This window comes from Pseudochaenichthys georgianus, chromosome 7, assembly GCF_902827115.2.
Source record: "Pseudochaenichthys georgianus chromosome 7, fPseGeo1.2, whole genome shotgun sequence".
Taxonomy (NCBI): domain Eukaryota; kingdom Metazoa; phylum Chordata; class Actinopteri; order Perciformes; family Channichthyidae; genus Pseudochaenichthys; species Pseudochaenichthys georgianus.
Genome location: NC_047509.1, coordinates 22,495,227 through 22,519,119, shown reverse-complemented (window position 1 = coordinate 22,519,119; position 23,893 = coordinate 22,495,227). Strand labels below are relative to the sequence as shown.

General features: G+C 39.3%; 2 protein-coding genes across 3 annotated transcripts; both read left to right on the top strand.

Moving 5' to 3' along the window:
* The first annotated feature begins 596 nt into the window (after positions 1 to 596).
* On the top strand, positions 597 to 11,262 carry spsb1 (splA/ryanodine receptor domain and SOCS box containing 1). Of its 2 annotated transcripts, none has more exons than XM_034087630.2 (3): positions 597 to 715; positions 6,253 to 7,154; positions 9,723 to 11,262. In XM_034087630.2, exons 2-3 carry the CDS (start codon positions 6,461 to 6,463, stop codon positions 9,848 to 9,850), a joined length of 822 nt encoding a protein of 273 aa, XP_033943521.1. In that variant the 5' UTR covers positions 597 to 715; positions 6,253 to 6,460; the 3' UTR covers positions 9,851 to 11,262. The 2 variants fall into 2 exon arrangements, with proteins under 2 accessions (XP_033943521.1, XP_033943520.1); XM_034087629.2 differs by having other exon boundaries at positions 597 to 811.
* A 3,007-nt stretch (positions 11,263 to 14,269) lies between these two features.
* On the top strand, positions 14,270 to 21,821 carry slc25a33 (solute carrier family 25 member 33). Its single transcript, XM_034087540.2, has 7 exons — positions 14,270 to 14,508; positions 16,270 to 16,443; positions 17,717 to 17,794; positions 19,679 to 19,779; positions 20,168 to 20,234; positions 20,916 to 21,196; positions 21,301 to 21,821. The coding sequence occupies exons 1-7, from the start codon at positions 14,468 to 14,470 to the stop codon at positions 21,498 to 21,500; spliced, it is 942 nt and encodes a 313-aa protein (XP_033943431.1). The 5' UTR covers positions 14,270 to 14,467; the 3' UTR covers positions 21,501 to 21,821.
* The last annotated feature ends 2,072 nt before the right edge of the window (positions 21,822 to 23,893 follow it).

Here is a 23,893-nt window from a genome sequence, read left to right as displayed (position 1 = left end):
TCATATACGTTACGGCATGTTTACGACAGTTACAGTAAGTGGGGGTGGCGAGAGAACCACCGGAGGCAGCAATAAAGAGTCCTGTTAAATAACCAACTGTTCCGTTGTCTGTTAATATCCAAGATATTACAGTAGCTACAACAAATGTTTTAAATTGAAGCTGTAAATCCAAATTGTGTTTGTTTGTCCTTCTTTTGAAATAAATATAAATGTAAAATGACCATTTAACAATAATTGAAAAGCCATTCGTTTTGGATACTTTCATTTTGAAGTCTGACTAGCTTTTATAACAACCAAAACGTTAGTATTTATTATTGCATTATTGATTATGACGTGTTTCCATTCTATATTTATATTATATGTATATTGTATTCTAATTGTAACAGTATTGTATACTGCGGTTGCTTTATACTTTTGGGAAATATTGGAGAACTTCCATACAAATGATTAAGGATTTAGAATTACAATTAGTAAGTAAGTAAATTACATGGCTATATTGAAATTGAAATGTGTTTTAGTTTCTACCCAAACAAAATCACATCCGCATAAACTGCAATACCAACATGAAGCTGACTTCGCTCGAGCAGCAGCCCGTCTGTAGGGAGGTCCTAATCTAGCATAGCAGCTGGGAGCATTTTATCACGTGATGCGAGAGATGTTAGAGAGCAGCCGTCATCATTTCACCTAATTCATGTCCAGCCTGAAATGCTAAAAGGTAAGACGATAAGGAAACGGAAAACTACGATGGAGTAGGTGAAGCCTCTGAAGCCTCCCCCGTCTCATCCTGTCTGTTGTGTCCCAACTCAACCAGGTCTGTTTCTGCCCCTCCTGTTGGCTGCCGAAGCGCTTGTTTCGGTTGCAGTGTTTCTCTTTACATCAAATTGACATACTCGATATCGAAAACAACACCCGCTAAGGGTTGTCATTAACCATACTTGCAGTTTAAAATGAGTTGTTTTGTCTCCTCATTAACATGAGCCGTGTTTGTTGCTGTTCCTGCTAACACGGTTCGTGCTGCTTGTTGTGAACGCTCCAGGTGAAGTCAAACAACGTTCCAAATCAGCGGCTGGTACCGTTCGGTTCACGCGCTGCTTCTGTCCTGTGTCTTGGCTGTGGTCGCGCGGACATTGCTGGAGCCAGGTGGAGCCCATGCGGCTACCTGGCCCATTAGTTTATCTGAAGATCGGGCTGCTTTTCCATAAGCTAGCACGACGAGCTATTATGGGTTAACTTGTGCAGAAGGCCTTCATAAACTTAGCTGGTACTTGAGTAGAGGTGGGAGAAGTACTCAGTTCTTGTACTTAAGACAAAGTATAAGTAACAGAGTGTAGGAATACTCACAAATACATACTTAAAAGTAAAAGTCCTGCATTCAAAATACTACTCAAGTAAAAGTACACAAGTATACTTAAAGTACTCATTATGCAGGTCGACCCATTTCAGAATAAGATATATATTTTTTGATTATAACTATTGATGCATTGACGTGTTGTTAAAGGTGCAGATAGTTTTAATCACTTTGTATGCTGCAGGGTAGCTTGTGAATGTTACTCCAGGAGTAACTAAAGATTATAGTCGACACCAATATAAGCACACAATTTAACTCTGAATTGTAGTGAAGTAGAAGTACAAAGTAGCAGAAAATATAAATACACAAGTAAAGTACCTCAAAATTTGACTTAAGTACACTATGAGTACATCTACTGAGTTACACTACTGGTTATATACTTTGCGTTTTTTCAAATGTGTGATCACATTGAATCGGTCTGCAAAGGACAAAACAATTAAATGTATTTTCTTCCCCCGCCTAAGGTCTTGTGTGGAAAGTAGACACATTCTTAATTTGTTCTTTTAATTCTGTGAATATAAATGTTCAACAGAATTGTAGTACTACATGATACAAAGGTCTCTACCACTTTTGACAAAAGTCAAAACTGCTCCACCAAAGGAAAATCTGTATGACAACCCCTTGATTCAGCCACCGTAGATACCTATTGAAGTCTTGCCAACAACATTGTCTGTGAAACCAACCATTTCATAAAGAGTGAATACAAATTGTACCCATTTAATGAAGATACAGTACTACAGATTTAAATGATAAAATCAAATATGGAGATTAACCTAAGTGTACACAAGTGAAGTGAATATATTGTCTTCAGTGATTGTAACGTTATGTGGTTTCTTGTTTTATTTTTGTGACTTGTTTATAACTGATTTAAAAAGAAAAGTGTCAAATTTGCCCCTTTCAAGACTCAAACCTAGTTTCAATTGAACAGTTTTATACACTCATAAGCGTTGTATGGATACAATGGATGACTGTCTTTGGTGAACCTTAAGCTTTATGTACTCAGCAGGTCAACAAACAAGCTAGGGCTTAAGTTCAGGTGGGCCCGGTCTAAATTGGGTCTACAATAGAGACAAGTGTTTCCTTGGCTCAGCAAATCCAGCAAGCCTTTCCTTTCATGCATTTTAATAAGCTCCAAACCAACCTGGGGGCCCAGGAGCCCATCTCAAATGTATCCCCTACCGCCACAAGCAACTTGTTTTTATTCTACTAGTTGGTAGGTTTGTTTTAAATTTCAAGGTAAATGTGGGAAGACATGTTGTTGTTCTTTTAGTTTTGATTTACTAGAGCATGTTGTTGTTGTTACGTGTTAAGGTGGCCCTTTGCCACGACGGGGGGAGGAATGGTAAACTCCTAGCTCAAAGGCTGTGCAAATGAACATGTTTCACTCACCCTGAATACTGGACACAGTGGACAGGCATTGAAAAAGAGATTGTTTACATTCAGATGCTGGCCACCCACTGCTTGCTTTTTCTACCCTCCTGTTTTCCAATTACTGAAGAGACATGACCCATTTAAATGGTTGTTTACTTGCATTAGAAGAAGAGCCAAAGCACTTCTCAATGAACTCTTGTCTACAATTCAATTAGAGTGGCCTTCCCAGCACTGCAGCACAATTTTCCACATTACACAATGCCCTCTTCAGCCAAGCTTCAACCCAGGAAGATGTACCAAGACCAAAGAGCAGCAGTACACTACAAAAACAAAATATCTTGCCATATTTGTCTAATATCTAGTCAGAATATGTCTTTACACCTGATATAAGACATAATAACTTCGGAAGTAACAATGCAGTGAGATATCGGGTCTTGTTTTTAGACAATGCATCATCTTCTTAAAGGTCCCATGTCATGGCCATTTCTACTGATCATAATTCCATTGTTGAGGTATACTAAAATAGATTTATATTGTGCAATTTTCCAAACCCACATTGGTTTCTCATACAGCATCTCTGTATAGTATGTGTATTCACTCTCTGTCCTAAACGGCTTGTTGGAGCTCCTGCCTCCCCCCTCTCTATGAGCCCAGTGGCCGCCTGCGAGACACAGCGAAACCCAGCCCAAAACACACACACACCCGCAGCCTCGCCGCGTCCCGCCGTCTCAGGCGTAGAAATCGGCAGAGCTGCAGCTGAGAAAAGATTGAGTGTGTGAGGAAGTCCGCGGATTGGTCCATTTGAACCAATCCACGGACTTAACGTAACGGCTCTGTGGACGTTACGTCACTATACCCAAATACGTCACTGTACCCAGGAAGAAAAAGAGAAATCTCCAACGAGGCGTTCTGGGGCAGCATAGACAGGTCTTTTCTGTGTTACAGTTTTACTCGCTACAGGGTGTACTTTGAGGGTTTGTGACTCTGCAGACCGTTTACATGCAGAAAAAGCTACATAACACACAAGGGGACGGGTAGTAACCAGAAAAGCATGACACGGGACCTTTAAGTCAAATAATCTTATTTTGAGTTGTATCTCAGATAAAACACCAACTAACATCAGAAAACGGAACACTTTTGACCATTTGCGGCTTATTTTGTAACACAACAGTTCCTGATTCTGGTAAAATATAGTTCAAAATAAGTTCTCCCAGCTAATTACAAGATCTGATTGATCTAGATATCCCTTCTTATTTCAAGAAATCTTATCAAGCACATTTTCACTTTTCTACTTATTTCAAGTGAAAACACCCCGTTTTCATTACTTTTTAACTTGTTTTTGGAGCAGCGGTTTTTCCAGTGTAGTCACACCCGGGGCCTCAAAAAGTCACATTATCTGTTTGATATTGATACCTAATTATGAATTAGGGATTTCAGAACAAACAATTATCCCTTTTCACAAATGCCCTGACTTTGACCTGAGCTAATCCCATTGGGGTTTCAATTAGTTTACTTTTAATTCAAATGTAAACACAAGTTATAATATGTTGTTTAAAAGTATTTAGGCTCCCCAGGAAGTGCCCCCAAACCACTGTGGTCTATTGTAATGGAGATGGTGAAGTAAAGCACTACAGGATTTAATCAGGCTTTTATTGTGAAGTTTCTCCGTTCCCTAATTCCGTTCCTGCCTCATAAAAGCCATGTCTCCCTCAAGCCAGACGTTTTTTTAACTGCTTTTCCTGTTTCCCTCTGACTAGACAACCATATAATAAGAAATGGCTTGAGTTTTCCCCTCTTTCTTTTTCCTCCTCTTTTTGGAGGTTGTGGGAATAGTAGCTGAAACGTGTCAATCCGTGAAGGGCTGGGGATCCACAATTGTGCTGCTTAGTGCTCCTTTTCATGTTTATTAGCTTTCCGGGCCAAATTAGATGCATTATGTTATCACAAATTCTAGGATTGTATCTGCTTTATCGAGAAAAGTTGGCGGAGACGTAATGTTTTGAACTGAGGACAACTAATCAAATCAGGTTTAATGTTTGTTTCATGTTGTTTGTGTGCCCCAATCCTAAATGACTCACTCATCATAACATGGGTGTTTTTACCCGTTAGAAATGTTGAGCTCAATGGAAATGATTGTTATATAAACTGCTCCTAATAAAGGAGCTTATGATGATAATAAATAAAAGGATTAATATAGACTGCTGTCAGACATTGGTCTAGATTTTGTACATCTGCTTGATCTAAAGATAAGGTTCAAATTCATGTTAAAAATGTCCCACTGATATGCTTAACATTATTTTTGTTTATCTGTAGTTGCGCTAGAATGATGCCACATTAGGCAACATTTGCCATAACTTTTTTAGTTGATACTATGACATGTTTTGTCCAAAAACATGTTGCACATCTGTGAAAGTATAATAACGCAGATTGAATATGTCCAAGCGAATAACACTAGGTTGTTTGTTTTTGAGAAGCCTTGACACAATGTATGTTCTTTACTGAAGGAAATCATAAAGATCATTTATTTATTAAAATGTTTTTCTGTCTTGCTAAACTATTATTTTAAAGCAGGCACTTTTTATTAATTGTGTTCGCTGACATTGTAAGGCGTATGAAAATGCCATTATTTACGGATAAAAATAACCCTTTTTATCACGGGATGTCATACATTTTGCAAATATCGATTTGAGTACAGAAACAGACAGGACTGCTTGTTCTTGGCTCATTCAGGTTATTCAATGCTTGACAACTTAAAAGTACCTAACAACGCCAATGCATATAATTTCTATTATCTATAGTACTAACAGTAAGCCGAAGTCTCTGATGGCTCACAATGTATACATTATTATGTGTTTATAAAGTTTTTGTCTGCTGTGCAGACACCGTCTGTTGTTTTACGTCAACAGCAGCCGTTCAACTGCTCATTGTAATTTGGCCACTCTGTAAATGGTCTAATCCATTAACCTTTTCAGTCATAGGAGATGTGTGTATGACAGCTGAGTGGCAGGAACTTGTTGGTCTCGTCTTTCTTGGTTGGCTAGACGTTAAAGTGAACTGCCAGGGAGGGAAAACAAGGACATACAGTCTGACTGATTCCGACTTTAGATTAATTTCAGCTAGGTCACAGTGATTGTATGTCTTGGTCAGCAGATGGATGTTTTCTTACCTTTTTAAGGCTAATGTTATCCATGCAAATCTGTATTTCCGTTTACAGTTACCTGAGTTCATGGGACACTGCCTTCTTTATGTTTCTATACACTAAACATCACATGAGAACAAAGCCACTTTTGAGGCTGCTTAACACAGCCCCGCAGCTATAGTCTGTTGTCTACTGTTATAGAACTGAATGTAGTTAAACCATTGAGTGAATTTACCATTAAACATGCACTCTAACATTTCCAAAAGGCATACTTAGGATGTTTTGTAGGATCTCATGCCAACATGTCCTGCTTCAAACCAAAAGATTGCTTTTAAGCCTAGTTAATAATGAACTGGTTTGTCTTATCTGCTTTCATTTCCTTTAATCTCTTCAGGAAGGCTTCAAACAACACCTGGTGTGACCTTTGGTGTGTGCTGCTAGTGACTCAGTGGAGCAACAAACCTGTTACCTAGGTTTCTGGAGCACAGTGGAGGAGAGGGTCTGTGTCTGATTACTCCCCCCATTAGTCTTTGAGGAGGGTGGAGGAGGCAGAGGCGGAGGAAGGGGCGGAGGAAGAGGGTGCTGCTATAACCATCCAGAGCATGGGGCAAAAAGTCCCAGGTGGCATCAAAACCATTGATATGCGGGACCCGGCGTTCAGCCCCCTGAAGCTGGAGCTGCAGGCCCTGAGTCACACCAAGCCGTCTCGTCTGGACCTGCTGCTGGACATGCCGCCGGCCAGCGGGGACGTCCAGGGTCAGCACTCGTGGAACAACGACGACCGCTCGCTCAACATCTTCGTGAAAGACGACAACAAGCTGGTGTTTCACAGACACCCTGTGGCACAGAGCACGGACGCCATCCGAGGCTGCGTTGGCTACACACGGGGACTGCATGTGTGGGAGATCAGCTGGGCTATGCGCCAGAGGGGCACGCACGCTGTGGTGGGAGTGGCTACGAGCGAGGCCCTGCTACACTCGGTGGGCTACACAGCCTTGGTAGGAAGCAATGCCGAGTCCTGGGGCTGGGACCTGTGCCGGAGTAAACTCTACCACGACGGCAAGAATCACCCAGGAAAGACCTACCCGGCCTTCCTCGAGCCAGACGACACCTTCATAATACCAGACTCCCTTTTAGTAGTCTTGGACATGGATGAGGGGACGCTGGGTTACATAGTGGATGGACATTATCTAGGGGTGGCATTCAGAGGACTAAAGGGCAGGAAGCTGTACCCAGTGGTGAGCGCCGTGTGGGGACACTGTGAAATAAGAATCCGGTACATAAATGGACTCGATCGTAAGTATAAACTTTCATTGTTTTAACATTTTCTTTTATTTCATGAGCGGGAGTGTTTTGCAATACGTGTTTACCAAAGCTGTGGACTTTACAAAATGCAGTGTTGAAAATGTGTGAGTCAAAATGTGTGAACACTGGAAAGGTTTAGCATTCAATACATGACTTGGAACCTGCAAAGATTTACTTGTGACTTGCAAAACAACGACTTGGTCCCAGTTGTGATTGTGTCCAACTCTTTAACAACCACTAGCTGAATTCTATTGATGTAAAAAACAAAGGTGGACAGTTTATGGTTATCCATACTGTCGAAGCAGGACGTGTATCTGCAGAAGGTTACTGTAGAGCAGATTTAAATCAGTATGGCTGAAGTTGTAAATGTGACCTATTTGTATTATCGGCTGACAGTCCAGATTACATATCATTAATATGTGACTGTTCTATGATTAATCTTTTTCTCACATGAGAATGATGTCACCGACCTGATTTTAGTAAGGAGATAACGGATATATCTCAGACTCTAACTTGCCTTTAGCTATCAACTGTACTTTGTCTTGGGGATTTTAAACTTGGGTATGATGCCTCGGTCAGTGTTTTATGTCTTTAAAAACATCAAATCATCTTTATTTTATATGGAAGAAAACATACAAGCAACTTTAATTTCCCGAAGACAAAGGCAGCATTAATTTAAGTTGATCAATGGCAATTGTTTAATGGTAAAAGGGTTATGAGCTTTAAATGAGACATAGGTTCTCATGAACACATGCTCTACTACCCGCATGTGCCATGTGCTCATTAGATTTCTATGTTCAGCTCGGATCCCTCGACCTACTTTAGGCCTATGGAAAAGAAGCTCTACAGATGCAGAGATATGCATAAAAGTCAGATCCAATTTGATATGACATTCCTCGCTCTTACTGTTGCAGAGAGGGGGAAACCCTGACCATGAAGGCCATTCATCTCTCCAAATGTAGTTAATCCTCTGGCTATTCAGCTCAATAATTTGTTGGCTTATATTACATTAAAAGTGCAAAAAAATTACATATTCCTCTAAGTAAGATGGTGTTTTTGCACAGATACTGACACTCATATCGCACTGCAATGGAAAACCTAAATATACGTCACAATGTTTGCTGACAAGCAGTACAAAATGAGAAAAATATATTTTTAATGACAAAAGATTTTGATTTGTACAAATAACAGAACTATAGAGCAAAGTACCTCAAGTTTAAATCTTTGTAAACTACAATAAAGACATTTGCTAAATTACATTTAATATATCATCCTAATACTTACTCATAACAGGAGGGAGAGATTCAAAGCACTCATTCAGATGTTTTGTTAATAAGACCTCGAGGAGGTTTGGTCCGTTTCAATACTTCAGAATGGATTTCACATTACTGTGACCTTCCCTTTTGGATATCCTTCCTCCACATAACCCAGGCCAATACTTTTTTTATTTTTTATTTTACTTATTTTTAACCTTCAACTTTCTTTCCGTCTTTCCAAGCAAACATTGCTTCAATGTAATATCGTAATTGAATGGGGTCGTATTACACAAAACTGAATTTGTCCCAATATGATTAATCATGAACATGAATGACCAGGGTTATAATGCTATTTCATTCGAATTTTGATTGGAGGCCAAGCATCCTCTGTGCTCCCTTTTTTTTATTTTTTTTTTATTCTTGTGTACTATATACACAGTCCTCACTTTTGTCAGTGAAAAGCTCTGGTTTTGTACTTTGAAGTGAGGTGTTAGGAGGTACTTATCTATAGTCGGTGTATTGCCTACAGTAGATGACGTCAGCATGCAACCAGACACAAAGTGTTAAAGGGCAGCAGCAAAACATACTTTAGCCACCTAAAGAAAAGATCAAGATCAGTTTAAGTGTATTCTGTTTATAATATTTACTGTCAGACATCCATCTCAGACGGAGAACTGAAATCACCGCTCTGACTCATTTTTTGTCAAAAAAAATGATTTGATCTCTCGGAATGAATGAGTTTGTAATGACGTCACAGAGTTACTCACAAGGTGAAATGACTGTTTTCGTCAATGAAGTTTGGAGGCTTATTTTTAGGCTTGGTGCATATATCCATGTCAAAAGGGTTGACTGACGGCAAGGTGAAGTGGTGAAAGTATTACAAAAATCCAATTATGTAGTCCTTTCTTTTAGGTTGCTTAATGGGCCCTATTATGCTTATTTTCAGATTTCATAATTGTATTTTTGCTTCTACTTTGACATGTTTACATACTTTAATGTTCCAAAAGGTTTTTGTTTTTTTCTCATATTGCCTGTGCTGCATCACCTCTCTTCAACCTCTGTCTAAAACCAGAGCCCAGTCTGCTCTGATTGGTTAGCTGGCCAGCTCATTTATACTTTGTCAACCGCTTAACAGATGTCCCACCCCTTGTACAATATGTAAGAGCGCAGCCAATAGAAGCGTGAGTGTTGCATAGTGATGTAATTATGTTACAGAGGTAAACAAAGGATATTCACATATACACACTGCTTTCTAACACACCAAACATGCTCTCACCCCTCTCCCACTCTTGTCTCCCTGCAGCTGAACCCCTCTCTCTGATGGACCTGTGTAGGCGTTCGGTGAGGGTGGCATTAGGAAAAGAGCGCCTGGGTGAAATCCATAGATTGCCCCTGCCGGAGTCTCTCAAGAACTACCTGCTCTACCAATGACGCCGCGGACAATCACACCCCCTCAGCACACCCTCATCTCCTTCTCCTGTTTCTCTGGGATCCTTCTGGGGTTGAACCCATTTGACAACATTGCTCAAGCCTCAAAGACTGACTCAGCCTTCAAGTATGCTTCTGTGTCTTGGACACCGTTTGAGTTTCTTATGCTGTTTTTATGACTCTTTGCAATTGTATTCTCTAACTTTATCAAATCAGGAATCACTGAGCACTATGCACATGCTGATCCAGACGATGCCCTGACAGTCACCATGTTGGTGTACCTCTGAGTTTTTAGGTTGATGTGGCACATGGGGTCGGTATCTCTTCTTTGTCCCCTAGGCTTAAAGATGATGAGTTTATATATTGTAGCCTTTTTAAATTGTTATTGATTTAGCTTAAATTGTGTGATGGAAATCAAACTTTTGGAGTTGGTGCAGAACTGAACTGACAGCATCTGACCACAAGATGGCAGCACACACAAGTCAACCTCTCACATTGAGAATTATAACATGAAATCGTAGTTGCTTGTAGAAATTATGTTTTTGTTTTTTTAAATGAATACTAGATTAAATTGTTGAACACAGACTGGAGATACTGATCACCCCATAGTGAGTCTGTAGTGCAGTGTGGATGAATGCACTGTGAGGCAGCTGAAGAGCAGCTCCCACTGCATTGTAAGGCCTCTCTAATGTGGAAGTGTGCTTAGCATCAATGCATCTGACAGGAACAACATCAGCAGAAATTTTAACAGAAGGATAATGTCACTGTGATTATTTGTAGCATGCATCTGCAGGAAATATTTCTCATTACAATCACGTCTTTTTTTTTAAATCGGTCACTCCTGCTTCTTGTAGTGCAGTAAATTTCAACCACATGCTGAACGGGCCCAAGAGTGCAGATGTTAATGTTTTTTAATTCAACCAGTCTCTCCATCAGCTGATTTCACTGGTTTGCACATATTCAGCCAGAGAGTGGAAACTAACCAATGAAATGTCCACTGATGTGGTTCTTTGTAATGAAAACCTGCTACTCTTGGGTCTCAAAGGCACATAGCTGAGAACCATTGATGTAGTGTTTGTGTTTTGTGTGAAGGGGGTTTGGGAAACAGACAATGTAGGTAAATGGCTAATGTGCCTGAATCTCCAAACTTCAGATTTAGGGCACCATGACGACAGAATAAGACAATCCGCACAAAGTGCTGCACAAATGTAATAAAAGATCAGATTGTCAGATGCCATATCATAGACCTGTTTATTAGTATTTTTTAAATGTGCAGGTAGGGTCCTTATTCAGCACTCAGCTGGATGCGGACACTGCGCCACACTTTATTTTCCTTGTTTGCCGCTTCCATTTTATTTGTATTCCTTGTTGTAGATTTGTTTGTAAGTATCTATTAAAGTTTATTTCAAAGTTTATGTTGTGTATTGTGCATTCTACAGAAATCTACTGTGAGAACTGTCAACAAGCTATAGGGGAAAGCCAACATTTTAGTTGCATAATTTGGCAATATAATTAATTTATGCAAATGATGGTTTCAGCAGAATTATTCTGATAAAATAAAGGCATTACACTTTTAAGGCAGTTTATAATTTGCAGTCATATTACATTGAATTCATTTGATACACTATGCGACAATGGTTACCAAACATTTATTTTGTAGTCCTTTTGAAATTATCTTTCTAAACTCTCACACAAACACTGTATTTACCATGCAAACATCATAATCATAATGTGTTCATACAAATTAAGAAACGTAATTTTATTCAACACATTTTAGTTTCACCACCCAGTCAATGTGGAACATTAGCTTTCAGTAACCAAATCCTTTGATCCCTACAGTTCCCTCCATAAATTATATTTCCAGAAGGTAACTCCTTCCTGTCTAAAAGTCGGTTAGATTCTGGTGGGAAATGTCTCCTGCTCCAAAGTGTGTCCTCTACTTGCTGCCACAAACTATTTACTCAAACAAAATAATCACCACCTAAATAAACTTGTTGGAATATTATCTTACATTGGGTTACACTAAATTGCAAGCAAAGAAAAAAAAAACAGAGCCTCACACTTAGAGAGAGAGAGAGAGATGCTTTTAAATGTACACGATACAAGCACGGAGGGAAACCAATACAACATGGGGCAGGGAGGTGAGTGAGGGGCAGGAGGGGATTAGTGTCTCCAACTATGACAGTTTCACTGATACAGAAGCTGAGACACTTTAATCCTTGTAATGGTTTAGCTTTCAATATGAGGCACAGGATTAGGTTCAGCTAAGTGTATTTGCTTGCACAGATGTAGGTCATGTTCAGCAGCTGATAAAGGAAACTCAAGAGTTTTCAGAAGCCCCCAAAAAGGATCTAAATTGCAGCTGCAACCTAACAATGTTAAAGGAAACAACTAAATTATTTAATAAAAAAAAAATGAATATCATATTTGGTCACTTGGTGTCAGCATTTGCAATTTTTTTTTTTGTATACATATCATCAGAAAAATGTACTGGTATCAACAAAACAACGTGTTCTGCTCAGAAGTTTCCCTTGTGAATTATTCAATTGTTATAAATTAAATTAGGAGATCAGTTGTTGTGGTTGTTTATACTGATGCATACATGTTTAAGAAGCATTTACAGCTGTAGCTGCAGGAGGTAGGTCATGGGATTATTAATGGAGGAAAGAAGGAAAAACAAAGTCTCCAAACATTTTAGAATTCACACTGAAACTGGATTCTATTTCCTCTTGAGTCTCAAACAGGTTTTAAATGAAACCATCGAAGACGTTAAGATTGGGAAATGTCTCATTGATTTAACTGCAACATCTGAATTGTGACAAGAAACTATTACCAGACACACATTTTGTATATTTTGTCTTGGGATCCAAAAGGTTGGGATTCCCTGGTTTAGTGTTACATTCAAATATATCATTTTTCATAACCACACCAATATGTTTTTACATGTGAACATTTTACAAGTAACCAGAACTAGTATAGACATTCTGAAATATAGTGGAGTATACATGTGTGAAGTAAGATCAAAAACAAATACTTAAATGAAGTACAAATATCTCAATATTGTATTTAGGCTAAGTGCTTATGTAAGTGTCCTCAGTTTTAACCGCTGTGTTGCATTCAATGACAAAGCGTTCATCTTGGCGAGACACCCACACCTAATCGTGCAATTTGTGAAATGCACTTCATTGCTCATACCCACTTTGTTTACATGCAAATAACAGAATGAATGTACACTGTCAACTCAGGATGAAAAACATGTTATGATTTCAAATAGTGCATAAAGCAAGCGCGGATGGTTTGGCGAGACTCTTTTGACATAATGACACGGATAAATCTTGTAGATTTAAAGCCTAGATATCAGGGTTAAAGAGTTGCATACCAACTTTAATTGCACACCGCTCATTGGTTCACACAACATACCATAACATCACATGTTCATTATGGAACAGTTAACAGGCTTGGAGTCATATTTCTTCTCCAAGGTCTTTGTTGCCCTGCTAAAAAAAAGCATGGGTTATTGTTCTAGATTTGTGTTTATCGGCCTATGTCCCTTTCTTATCAGAGGAACAACATTATTACAGGTAGACCAAGAGTTGGACGGCGTGTAAAGCTGATAAAGCATCTACTAACAGCAAGATGTGATAACTGATCTGATGGAAATGATTTGGCTGATGAGACGGTTTATCAAATGTGGAGGGAGGCTGTGGCTCAGTGGATAGTGTGTTGGACTTCGAAGTCAGCATGTTGTTGTGTCCCTGGACGAGACACTTCACCCCAAATTGCTCCTGTGGGGATTGTCCACAGTACTGAATGTGTGTAAGTCGCTTTGGATAAAAGCGTTTAACAAGTGACATGTAATGTAAAAAATGTATATTTGCATCAAGATACAAGATATGGCACATTCTTATTAGAAGTCATTCATATTAAGGTCACTGAGAAAAGTTAGAATAGTGTTGTAATAAATTATCAGAATCAGAATGTGTACATACAAGGAATTTGACACTTTTTGCATTGCTTTTAATGTACACGCAGAAATAGACAAATGAAACAAGGACATTAAAGTTGATGAATAAAGACACAACTAATATGTTTACTGGTTTGTATACAATATATCTATATTACAAAGCATCAATGACTAACAATAAAATAAAAACTCTATGTACAAGTCAAGTGTTCTGAAATGTGTAAACTATACTAGTCGTGCAAAGAAAAACATACTAAATGATTATGTAATGTAAAAAAAGAAGAATTCATTGTAAGAATAGTGTTGTGAATGAAGATTTGTGTTTTGTATCGACATAACATGACACAACTTGTTGTCCTCCTGTTGTTTTTATTTGAACCTTTTATTTTCGAAGATAATAATTGTGCAACATAATTTTAAACAACCGCAAGGATCTGAGCACATGTCCCTACGTCACGGACAACGCCCCCGTCCGGCCCTCCTGTGACGTAAACCGGGAGCAGGTCACCCCGCCGCCGCTGCCTCCGCTGACAGGTCCGCCGGTACAGAGAGATAGGTGAACGGCAGCACACCGGGATCTTAAACCGTCCTTTGATACAGACGCTTATTTAACCCGATATATAACTCGACTATGGTGGCTGTGTGAGAGGAAAAAGATGGCACAGAAAGACACGCTGCTGAATCTCTTCGCCGGGGGGTAAGTTACATACCGCTAGTAACCGGAGTAATGTTATAAATAACTCACTGACAAATGAAACACGAAGAGGTACCGCCGACGTTGTGTTTTAGCCATGTGTCTTATTTGACAACCCTGTATGAAACCATGTAAAAATGACTCGTTTATCTAACATGTTTTCAGGTTTAAAAACCCGCCGGTTAGCATGCTAACAGGAGCTAGCTCGTGTTAGCCTAGCACGATCTGACCAATCTATCATCTGTTTCTTTCAGTGTCCTTCAGGTGATTTAATGCTAACACTAAGGCCTACGGTTGGGTTGAAGCTCGGGCCAACGTTTGTGTTTGATTTTAACATTTTAAAGGGAAAATCTAGTTGTTGCCGTGACAATGCACCACCCAGCAACATCAGTGGCACAGCTGTTTGCTAACGCCTGATAGCTACCGTTAGCATGGTAACTATGTCCCATTCGTGATGCAAGTAACGTTATGTTCTCTATTGTTCACTATGTAAAACCTGACTCTGTGTAACTCAAGGCTGAAAGTTGGCTGGACGTGGCGCAGTCACAAGACTGGTCAGGCTGTATGCGGTGCCCTTTGACGTTACATAACAGAAAAGCTATACCTGTCACATAGCATAGCCTCATGCTAGCGGTGCCAACATATCATCACCACCTGGTCAAAACGTCCTTGTGAACCCCGAGTTATAATGTGAATACTTGCTGTGCTATGTATGCGAGCTTTGTGGCTTTCAGGTGACGCAAAGATCACATCAAAACACGTTCGGCTTGATAAAAATGACGCCATTTTACCCTTGAAGTGTTATGATGAACCTGAGGTTATAACTGCAGCTCACGTTTTATATAACTGTATCTATGCACATGGAGCAAAGGGGTGTACAGCTTGAAATTAGGGACATTTATAATAGGGTAGTTCAATTGTTTACCAGATTGTTTTTAGCTTAACTGTATCCAGTGTGTGCAGTATGTTGAACCTACAGAGGAACAATGTAACCTCGGAAAACCAGCCAAACTTGTATGACAGCCTTTAGTAGATTTCCAGTTACTAGCTATACTTAATTTAATGCTTAACACAATTACATTTTACAGGCCAGTTGTCATTCTCACAGGACTCCACCAGTTCCCCTCGATTGATGTCCACATAGTTTCTGTCAACATGATTGCATGGGTTTTTCAAAATAATGTAATGGGAACTGTTTTCTCTATATTCAATGATAAACACTCAGACATGGTTGGATAGGTGACTAACGATCAGTTAATTCATAACCAGGTAATCTTTTACTTCGGCTTACATGTTTGACTCTGTCCCTCAGACACAAACATTACAGAGGACTTTGTCTTAGCCCTCCCAGACTTCTTAAATTGTCCCAGACAAGGCTTTGGCTGTGCCGCTGTGAACTGTAAATGACCAAAATAATGATTTTTTAAAATGCTGAAATGGGAAAAGTACAATCTAAACCAGTCTTTCGTCACGCAAAAAACTGACCATGTGCAATTACAGCGTCTGACACGTAAAACCTTCTGTACCAGTGCTAGGTTAACTGAATATTTCCCCTGCAGAGCCAGTAACTGATCTTTAACCATAATTGCACCTGGCCAGTGTGTTTTAAGAGGGAAAACACACTCTTCCAGTCAAAAGAGAAATGAGAAATCTTCCAAATAATAGAACCATTCTACTTACAGTATACATACATGCATTGTTTTTGGTATATTGCTTACTATTTTGTAAGATTTTTATCCTAATTGTCCTTATTTTTATTTGCAGGTGTAGTGGTACGGTGGGAGCCATCGTCACTTGCCCCCTGGAGGTGTTGAAGACACGGTTGCAGTCCTCAGGCTTCGCTCTCAGGCCTGTTTTTCAGGTGCAGCTTGGCACCCTAAGCGGCACTGGGGTTATTCGACCAGGGACTGTTACACCTGGGCTGCTACAGGTCCTACGGTAAGAGGAGTGTTTTTGTTGTTGTTTGAAAAACAGCACTTAAGCTTGCTGTGTGGTATTTCCCAAGAGATTATTGTATTATTCTACCTGCCACAAAGGAACAATGTGTTCCGTCCTTACAGCTGGTGCACATTTCTGTTTATAAGGACTAACCTGATGGTGCTGTCATTATGGTCAGATGGTGATTTAATTGTAGTGAAGACCCGCTGAGTTTTAACCTGTGAATACCTCATTGTTAAAGCATGTCTGAGGTGTCCATGTGACAGATTTGTAAAATAACCGTTATTGTTTGGAATAGTTTAGTACTAATCTATTGATTTAGTCCATAAAAATGCTTTTGACAGATTGTCATTTGCGTAATTCTTTATTAGTTTTACTGTTTAGGCTTCAAATCCTTTGCGTGTGAGGATTAAGTATGTCATGTCCGTATTAAGTGTCTTTAACCAGCTGTTTTGGATGGAACAAAACATAATTTTCTACCGGGACTTAAGTAACGCATTAAAAAAAGTGTTTGTCTTTCATCAAAGTCCTTGCATAACTGCTTTGGTTGGTATAAACTAGAAGCCCCCAGCAGGCCAAGATGAAGGAGGAAATGTTTGAGTGCTGGGTCAGGGTTGTATTACACTGAGAAATACAGGCTTGACGATTTAAAACTTAAGCTATCTTTCCCCAATGTTGTTAAGCCGATAAAAAAATAAATATATTTTTGAGCTGTTAGACAATTGTTTGCATTTGCAGAGTTGTAATTATGTTAAACAAATTCTGGAACTTAAACCCCTTCTCCAGTCATTGAAACCTGCATTTCTGTGTTTTTTTTACACCTGTTTTTAGAGAAGATCTGTAGGGTATCAGTAAGACAGGTGGAATGTGTTAACACTGATATATAGACATGTTTTGTAAAACAGACCTCAACACAAAACACAGTTGTATCCTCCCACAGTGCGTAACCTAGGCATCTGGGGTTGTTCAAGTTCACTACCTACAACGAGTTTTTAAAAAAAACTGTAAGGGTTGTTGGGCGTACGTGACAAGGCAAGCAATGCGGAGAGCAGACCGGGTTTCATGTTTGAACTTATGCAAAACCAGATCAAGTGAACAGGACTCACGTTAAACTTGTGATGCTTGCAGAGGCTATCATTTACATTCCCCTAATAGATCAGGTGGGGATAATTCTATGCAGACTTTTGCTATAAAAGAGACAGTTCAACATGTATATGAATAAATCTCTTTTATATAAACATGTTTTTGATGATTGTTCCCTTTTTTGTTTCAGATCAATTCTTGAAAAAGAGGGACCGAGATCACTCTTCCGTGGTCTTGGGCCGAATCTTGTTGGCGTTGCCCCGTCAAGGTACAGTGAGTTCAGTTTCTGCACTACAATACACTCCCATCTCCCCACCATCCTTACAAATCGCCCTTTTGTTAAACAAAGTCCTGAAACTACATGGCAATCTCTGTGTCAATGATACCTGCTTGTTGGTGTACGGACACACAAAGTCCACAAAGCAAGCGGTTAAGGGGGCCACAGAGTGCGGCTTAGTGGAGGATTCCCCGAAAAGTCTTTGTCTTTGTAAGGATTCCCTTAAGCACTAGCATGAGCATTAGCTATTCTTCTCACACAAACAGTCAAACAAACATAACACACTAAAACCACCTAAACATTAACAAAAAAGAGCTCATCTGTATGTAACTAACAATTATGTTAAGAAGTGAAAACAAAAATGATCATCCTTTTAAACCAAACACAAAAATAGCAAAACATCAATTGTACATAAACAGTTACAATTTTAATTTCCTAAATACAAATATTGTATTAACAAAAGTGTTGTTGGACCATGGCTCCGTACACGACTCTTTTCTTTTTCATATTTGTTTCTGTTTAAAATAACATACATATTTCATTGTTTGCATTTAGTCACAATTGTGTTGAGCCTACTAATAGAAAACCCTTTCCTATAATATCTTTAATCAGCGGATTAATCTGTTGTTTTTAATTTGTCAGGAGACTTCCCCATGTAACATACCACACCTACTCGCCAAACAAATCAAAAAGGAGGAGGCTGTGTTTATATTTTTTACTTTAATGGGTGAAAGCAATAGACTGCCCATATAAACAGGAAGCTGTTGTCCTGGCAACAGCTTCCGAGTTCCCCTTCTAGCCTTTTTAAATAGTTTTTTGAGTCAGTGGTTTTGTCCAGGGTGGTTACAGCGTCTGTCAGCATGAGGCCCTGGTACTCTATTTGGTTAAACTTCATAACACAAGTAGAGCTGCAACAACTAGTCGACAAATCAGCAAGTCGATTATCAACAAAAAAACAACGCTTATTTTGCTTCTAATATTGATAAAGTTGCTGCTATTCGATCATAAATATGACGTAAAGATGTATTTCCTTAGGCTCTTGTAAAAGACATTTGAAGGCAGTTCTTGCATTTTTTTTTTCTCACAATTATTTATTTGCAAAACATTTTTAGATTACATATTTGTAACAATATTTAAATGGAAACAATCTGAAATTCCAGCTCGGAACACGAGACACGTAAGATGTGGAACCAATAAGGAACTGTGTTTGAGGTTTTACTGTCAGACAGAGAAGAGAATTATGATGGCTGGATAATAATTGGCTGGCTTAAGTCAAGCACAACAGTTTGGTCATTTATATGTCGTCTACCATGTGAACTTTACCTTTCAGGTGTCAACAAATAGGCAGTACTTTGCCCTGTTTCATGGTTAATAATCTTGGAAGTCACTTTTCCCCCAAAGCAACAGTATAATAATGAACAAACAGTGAGTCCTGAAACATTTGCCACAAACTGTTGATTTAGACTTTGAGACTCTGTCAAAGTGAAAAAGGTCATGGGTTACATGTACTTTCCCCATAGTTAATGAGTAGCTGCAGTGTGATCCTTTGCCCAGCGATTCAACTCTCTCCACTGTTCAGCTTGATGAGATCACATTCAGAGCAGCTGTGGGTCTCTGTGGTGCTGCCCAGTGCTTATTCAGCCCATTCTGGTGCACTGACAGTCCTTTCCAGAAGCCAGGGCACGCAGCAGGAAACAGACTGCTCTGGATGCACTCTGTCAAAGGCCAACACAAATCACCAATCATCACATAATATCCAAGCTGTTATAAAACCACATTCACATATTGAAAGTGCACTCCTGTTTAATTACCATGTGTTAATCTTTACAGCCGCTCTAGCATAGAGTTCTCACCAGTTTGTTCTCTGTTTTTCAGAGCCATTTACTTTGCAGCATACTCGAAATCTAAAGAGATGTTCAATGGGCTGTTCGTCCCTAATTGTGGATTGGTGCACATGTCCTCTGCTGGTGTTGCAGGTGAGCAGGCTGAAGTTAGACGTTGTTACATACACATAAAGGACTGTAAAATGTAATGTAATCCAATATCCAAAATCTAATTCAAGATACATAATTTTAAAGCCCAACTGCCTTGTCCCACCTTTGGATAAATGCAAACATGAACCCATTTTCAAGTCAATAAAATGATCACTAGCTTGAAAAGGGTTATATTTATGACAGGGCAAGTACATTTGACTGCATTATTTTTGCAGATGTAATACTGCTGTAATTCCCTTCAGTGAATTAGAGTGCAACAACAGCACTTCTCACCTTACAACTTATTTATGAGTTACATTGAGGGAATTACATGAATCCTGTGTTACAATGCTCAGCATATGAAGATGCTTCTTTTGTCATCCGTCTTCAGCTTTCGTTACTAACTCTCTGATGAACCCCATCTGGATGGTCAAGACAAGGATGCAGCTGGAGAAAAGGTGTGTATCCTCTTACTTTCACATGTCCTGTGTGTGCTGCTTACACTGTTAGCTCAGGGGTGTAAAACAATCCGATTTATTTTAGGGGACCCTGCGTGTGGGAAGGAACTCCATAAAATGTGACCTTTTTTAGAAACCGTTACTCGGGACCGCCATCATGGCAGTGTCCTTGGGTTATGCAGCTTGTGAGACTGAGCGTGTGACCCAGCTCCATAAATAAACAGTGCTGACGTACTGTCCTGTGCGCAGGATAAGAGTCTATATTTACACAGAGCAGGGTAGTAGTATCATGTGAGGATACTCAAGTCTGTTCACACTGTAAAGAACACCTGTTCTGCAACACAACATAGTCTTTCTGAATGATGGGAGAAAAAAGATAGAATCATGTCAACTAAATTCAGTTATGGCTACACTCATAAAAGAAGAAGGTAACTAGGATGTAACATGCTTTCTCAAAGAGTTGAAAGTTGAACAATTGGTTTCTAATTAATTATTTATCAAGTAGACAGGCTCCGGGGATAGCAATTCATTATTTTTTTGACTTTTGTAGACTGCATGATTTTTATATATATATATATATATATATATATATATAAAAAAAAGATAAGATGATCATCAACAGTTAAACACCCCATTAAATGTAATGTTGGCACTAATGAGCGTGACCTGTTTGACTTTCAGAGCCAAAGGAGAGAAGAAGATGAATGCACTGCAGTGTGCCCGCTATGTTCACAAAACAGAAGGTGTGCGGGGCTTCTACCGAGGCCTGACTGCATCCTATGCCGGCATCTCTGAGACCATGATCTGCTTCCTCATCTACGAGACACTGAAGAAACACCTCGCCAAGAACCAATACAACTCCCCGAACAATGAGAAGGAGAAGGGAGCCTCGGTCTTCCTGGGTCTAATGTTGGCAGCTGCTTTTTCAAAGGGCTGTGCTTCCTGCATAGCTTATCCTCACGGTAAACACTTACATCCAATGTTTGTCTCTTGCAAATCCACAACATAATGCCAGGAAGAAGTATTTATGGCAATGACTTATGCCCTCTTTTGTTTGTCTCCACAGAGGTCATTCGGACAAGACTGCGTGAAGAAGGCAGCAAGTACAAATATTTCTTCCAGACGGGGAGGTTGATAGCAGTGGAAGAAGGCTATGCAGCTTTTTATAGAGGACTCATTCCACAGCTCATCAGACAAATCCCCAACACGGCCATCGTCCTCTCCAGCTATGAACTCATTGTCCATCTCCTGGGAGAGTCCAAGTGACGAGAAGGCTTTTTGGCTGGGATCTTCCTGCCAAACAAAGGAGGCCACAAAAAGCCCATGACACGCTTGGAAAGTGACTTTTGAAAAGGCACCACATAACTGGGTTTAATGTGGTGCTACAGAGACTTTTATGGTGGAACTGAAGCAGGTTGTACTGTTATCCAAAGAGCTAAACACATTATTTCATTGAAAGCTTGTTCGGAGTTCATCAAAAATAACTGAAGGAGTTTTGTGGTACTTATTAAAACTCCAAACCTGTGAAAGAGGTCATCTTTTTAGAAGACTAGTGTTAAGTTAATTAAATTATTTTATGTTTTGTTATTTTACCGTGTTTGTTTCATTTTTATCAGTGTACCAACACACATAACTGAGCAGACTCTCTTAGTTAATGAAGGGAAGTAATAATGTGCAGATAATGTGCTAATAGTGCTGTTTCTTGCAATGTAATGAGCACGCACATCAGTTAGAGATTTTCGTTTCACAAATACCATGTGCTGGTTTTGAGTTTTGAATTACAGAGAAATGTATCATATTTTCATTAATATATATATATATATATATATATAGTTATATACAGGGGTATCTGTATGTTTTTCTTTGTAGGAAAAGAGACCTTTTACAATATGAGAGCGTGGATGCTTATTTGACCAATGGATCAATAAAATGCATCAAACTTTATTACTTGGTGGTTGACAAAACAACAATCTACCTTTTTACTAAAAGTAATGAAAGCAGAAGGGCCGAGCACTGTTGCGCTTTAAAGATGGCGACATCACAATACACAAGGGACTAGTTAGCTGGTTATTTTGAAGTCCAAATATTCTGTTGATTTCATTTAATGATGTATTACTATCTGGCTAAGATTTGACTGAAAAATAACTTGAGATAAGGAGTGTTTTATAGTCAGTTCTCTTATAAGCGATCAATGTTTTCCTCCTTTTGGGACTATTTTTTATTTATCCAGCCTTAACTGTCCAGTCAATGCTCTCCTTTGCTCTCTATTTGAATGGTAGTATGTTAATGCTGGGACTGAACATCAGGATGTGTTTTTTCTAATAATTTTCATCCACATACTGTTCATTGTTGAGATGTGTTACTGTTTTTTTTCCAGTAATGCCTGCTTCACATACATTCTCCGATCTGGAAACAAGTCTTCCTCATATCATAATACCATATAAAAGTTTTCACCCCCATGGACTTTTTCATGCTCTATTTCTTTAAATCACGGTTAAACTCAGAGCTCAACTTTTATGACTTTGAGTATCATGGAGAAAATAAAATGTGTGCACATTAACCAAGATTAAGTCAAAAAAAATAACCTGGATGCAAAAGTAATCATCTGCCTAAAGTTGGAAATCAACTGTGAGCTACCTTTGGCAGTGTTCAGTCTTAAATCTTGAGTTGGATTTTAATTAGTTTACACACCAAGCCAATGTGTCACAGTTCTCTTTCAGACCGAATCCTGTTTTCCTGCCTTCACAAACTGTTACGGCCTCAAGAGGAAGTGACTCTGATCCTGATGACTCGTAGTCCATCGTGGATACAAATGAGGTACTTAAAATGCCAAAAAATGTGGTTACAGAACAAAAAACGCAATGTTTTCCAGGCACGAGAACGTCTAGTCATCTCAGACAGGAAGAAGAACAACGCCTTAGGGACTTATTGGGTCACTTGGTTTATGAAATTACTTCACAACATGATTCAGCATAATGGCTGTGTGGTTTTTGTATGATTCATCCACATTGTTCTCTCCAACTGGAAAGAACTGCCTCATGACAAACAAGGTGTAACTGAAAGTGGAGCAGTAGGAGATGTGTGTTTGTGTTCAATTTCTAAATGGTAATTTGTGTCAAGGATAATGACGGAGTGCAGGCTACCATATTGCCGTCTGTTCTTTCCACACTGAAAAGTGAACAATAGGGTAACAATTTTAGGCCGTCTTTTGCCATTTTTCTCTCTTCTTTATAAATGAAGGTTACTACGAGTTTAAACAACAGTCTATGTGTTGTTTAAGTCTGCATTCCCTTGTTGTGCTTAGTGGCGTAACACGGTTGTGATTGGCCCCGGTGCAAATATTATTTTGGGCGCCCCAAACATAAGCGCATGCTGATCCGCTCACACACACACACGGACATACACAACCACTCAGAAGCACCACATGTATAGGCTATCAACAACAGCCTGCCCTGGCCTCAGACCACCACAGCCTGACAATGGCACAGCGAACTAAGAAGAGGATTAAACCTTTTTCCTTGATGTTTGTCTCTGGGGAATGGGCCGGCCGGTAGGCCTACATAGACCGGTTCCTATAATATAGATTTTGATCTTGGCGTCGGGGGTCTCTATAGCGCTAGGGCTGAACGATTAATCGATTTTAAATGATGCGATTATCA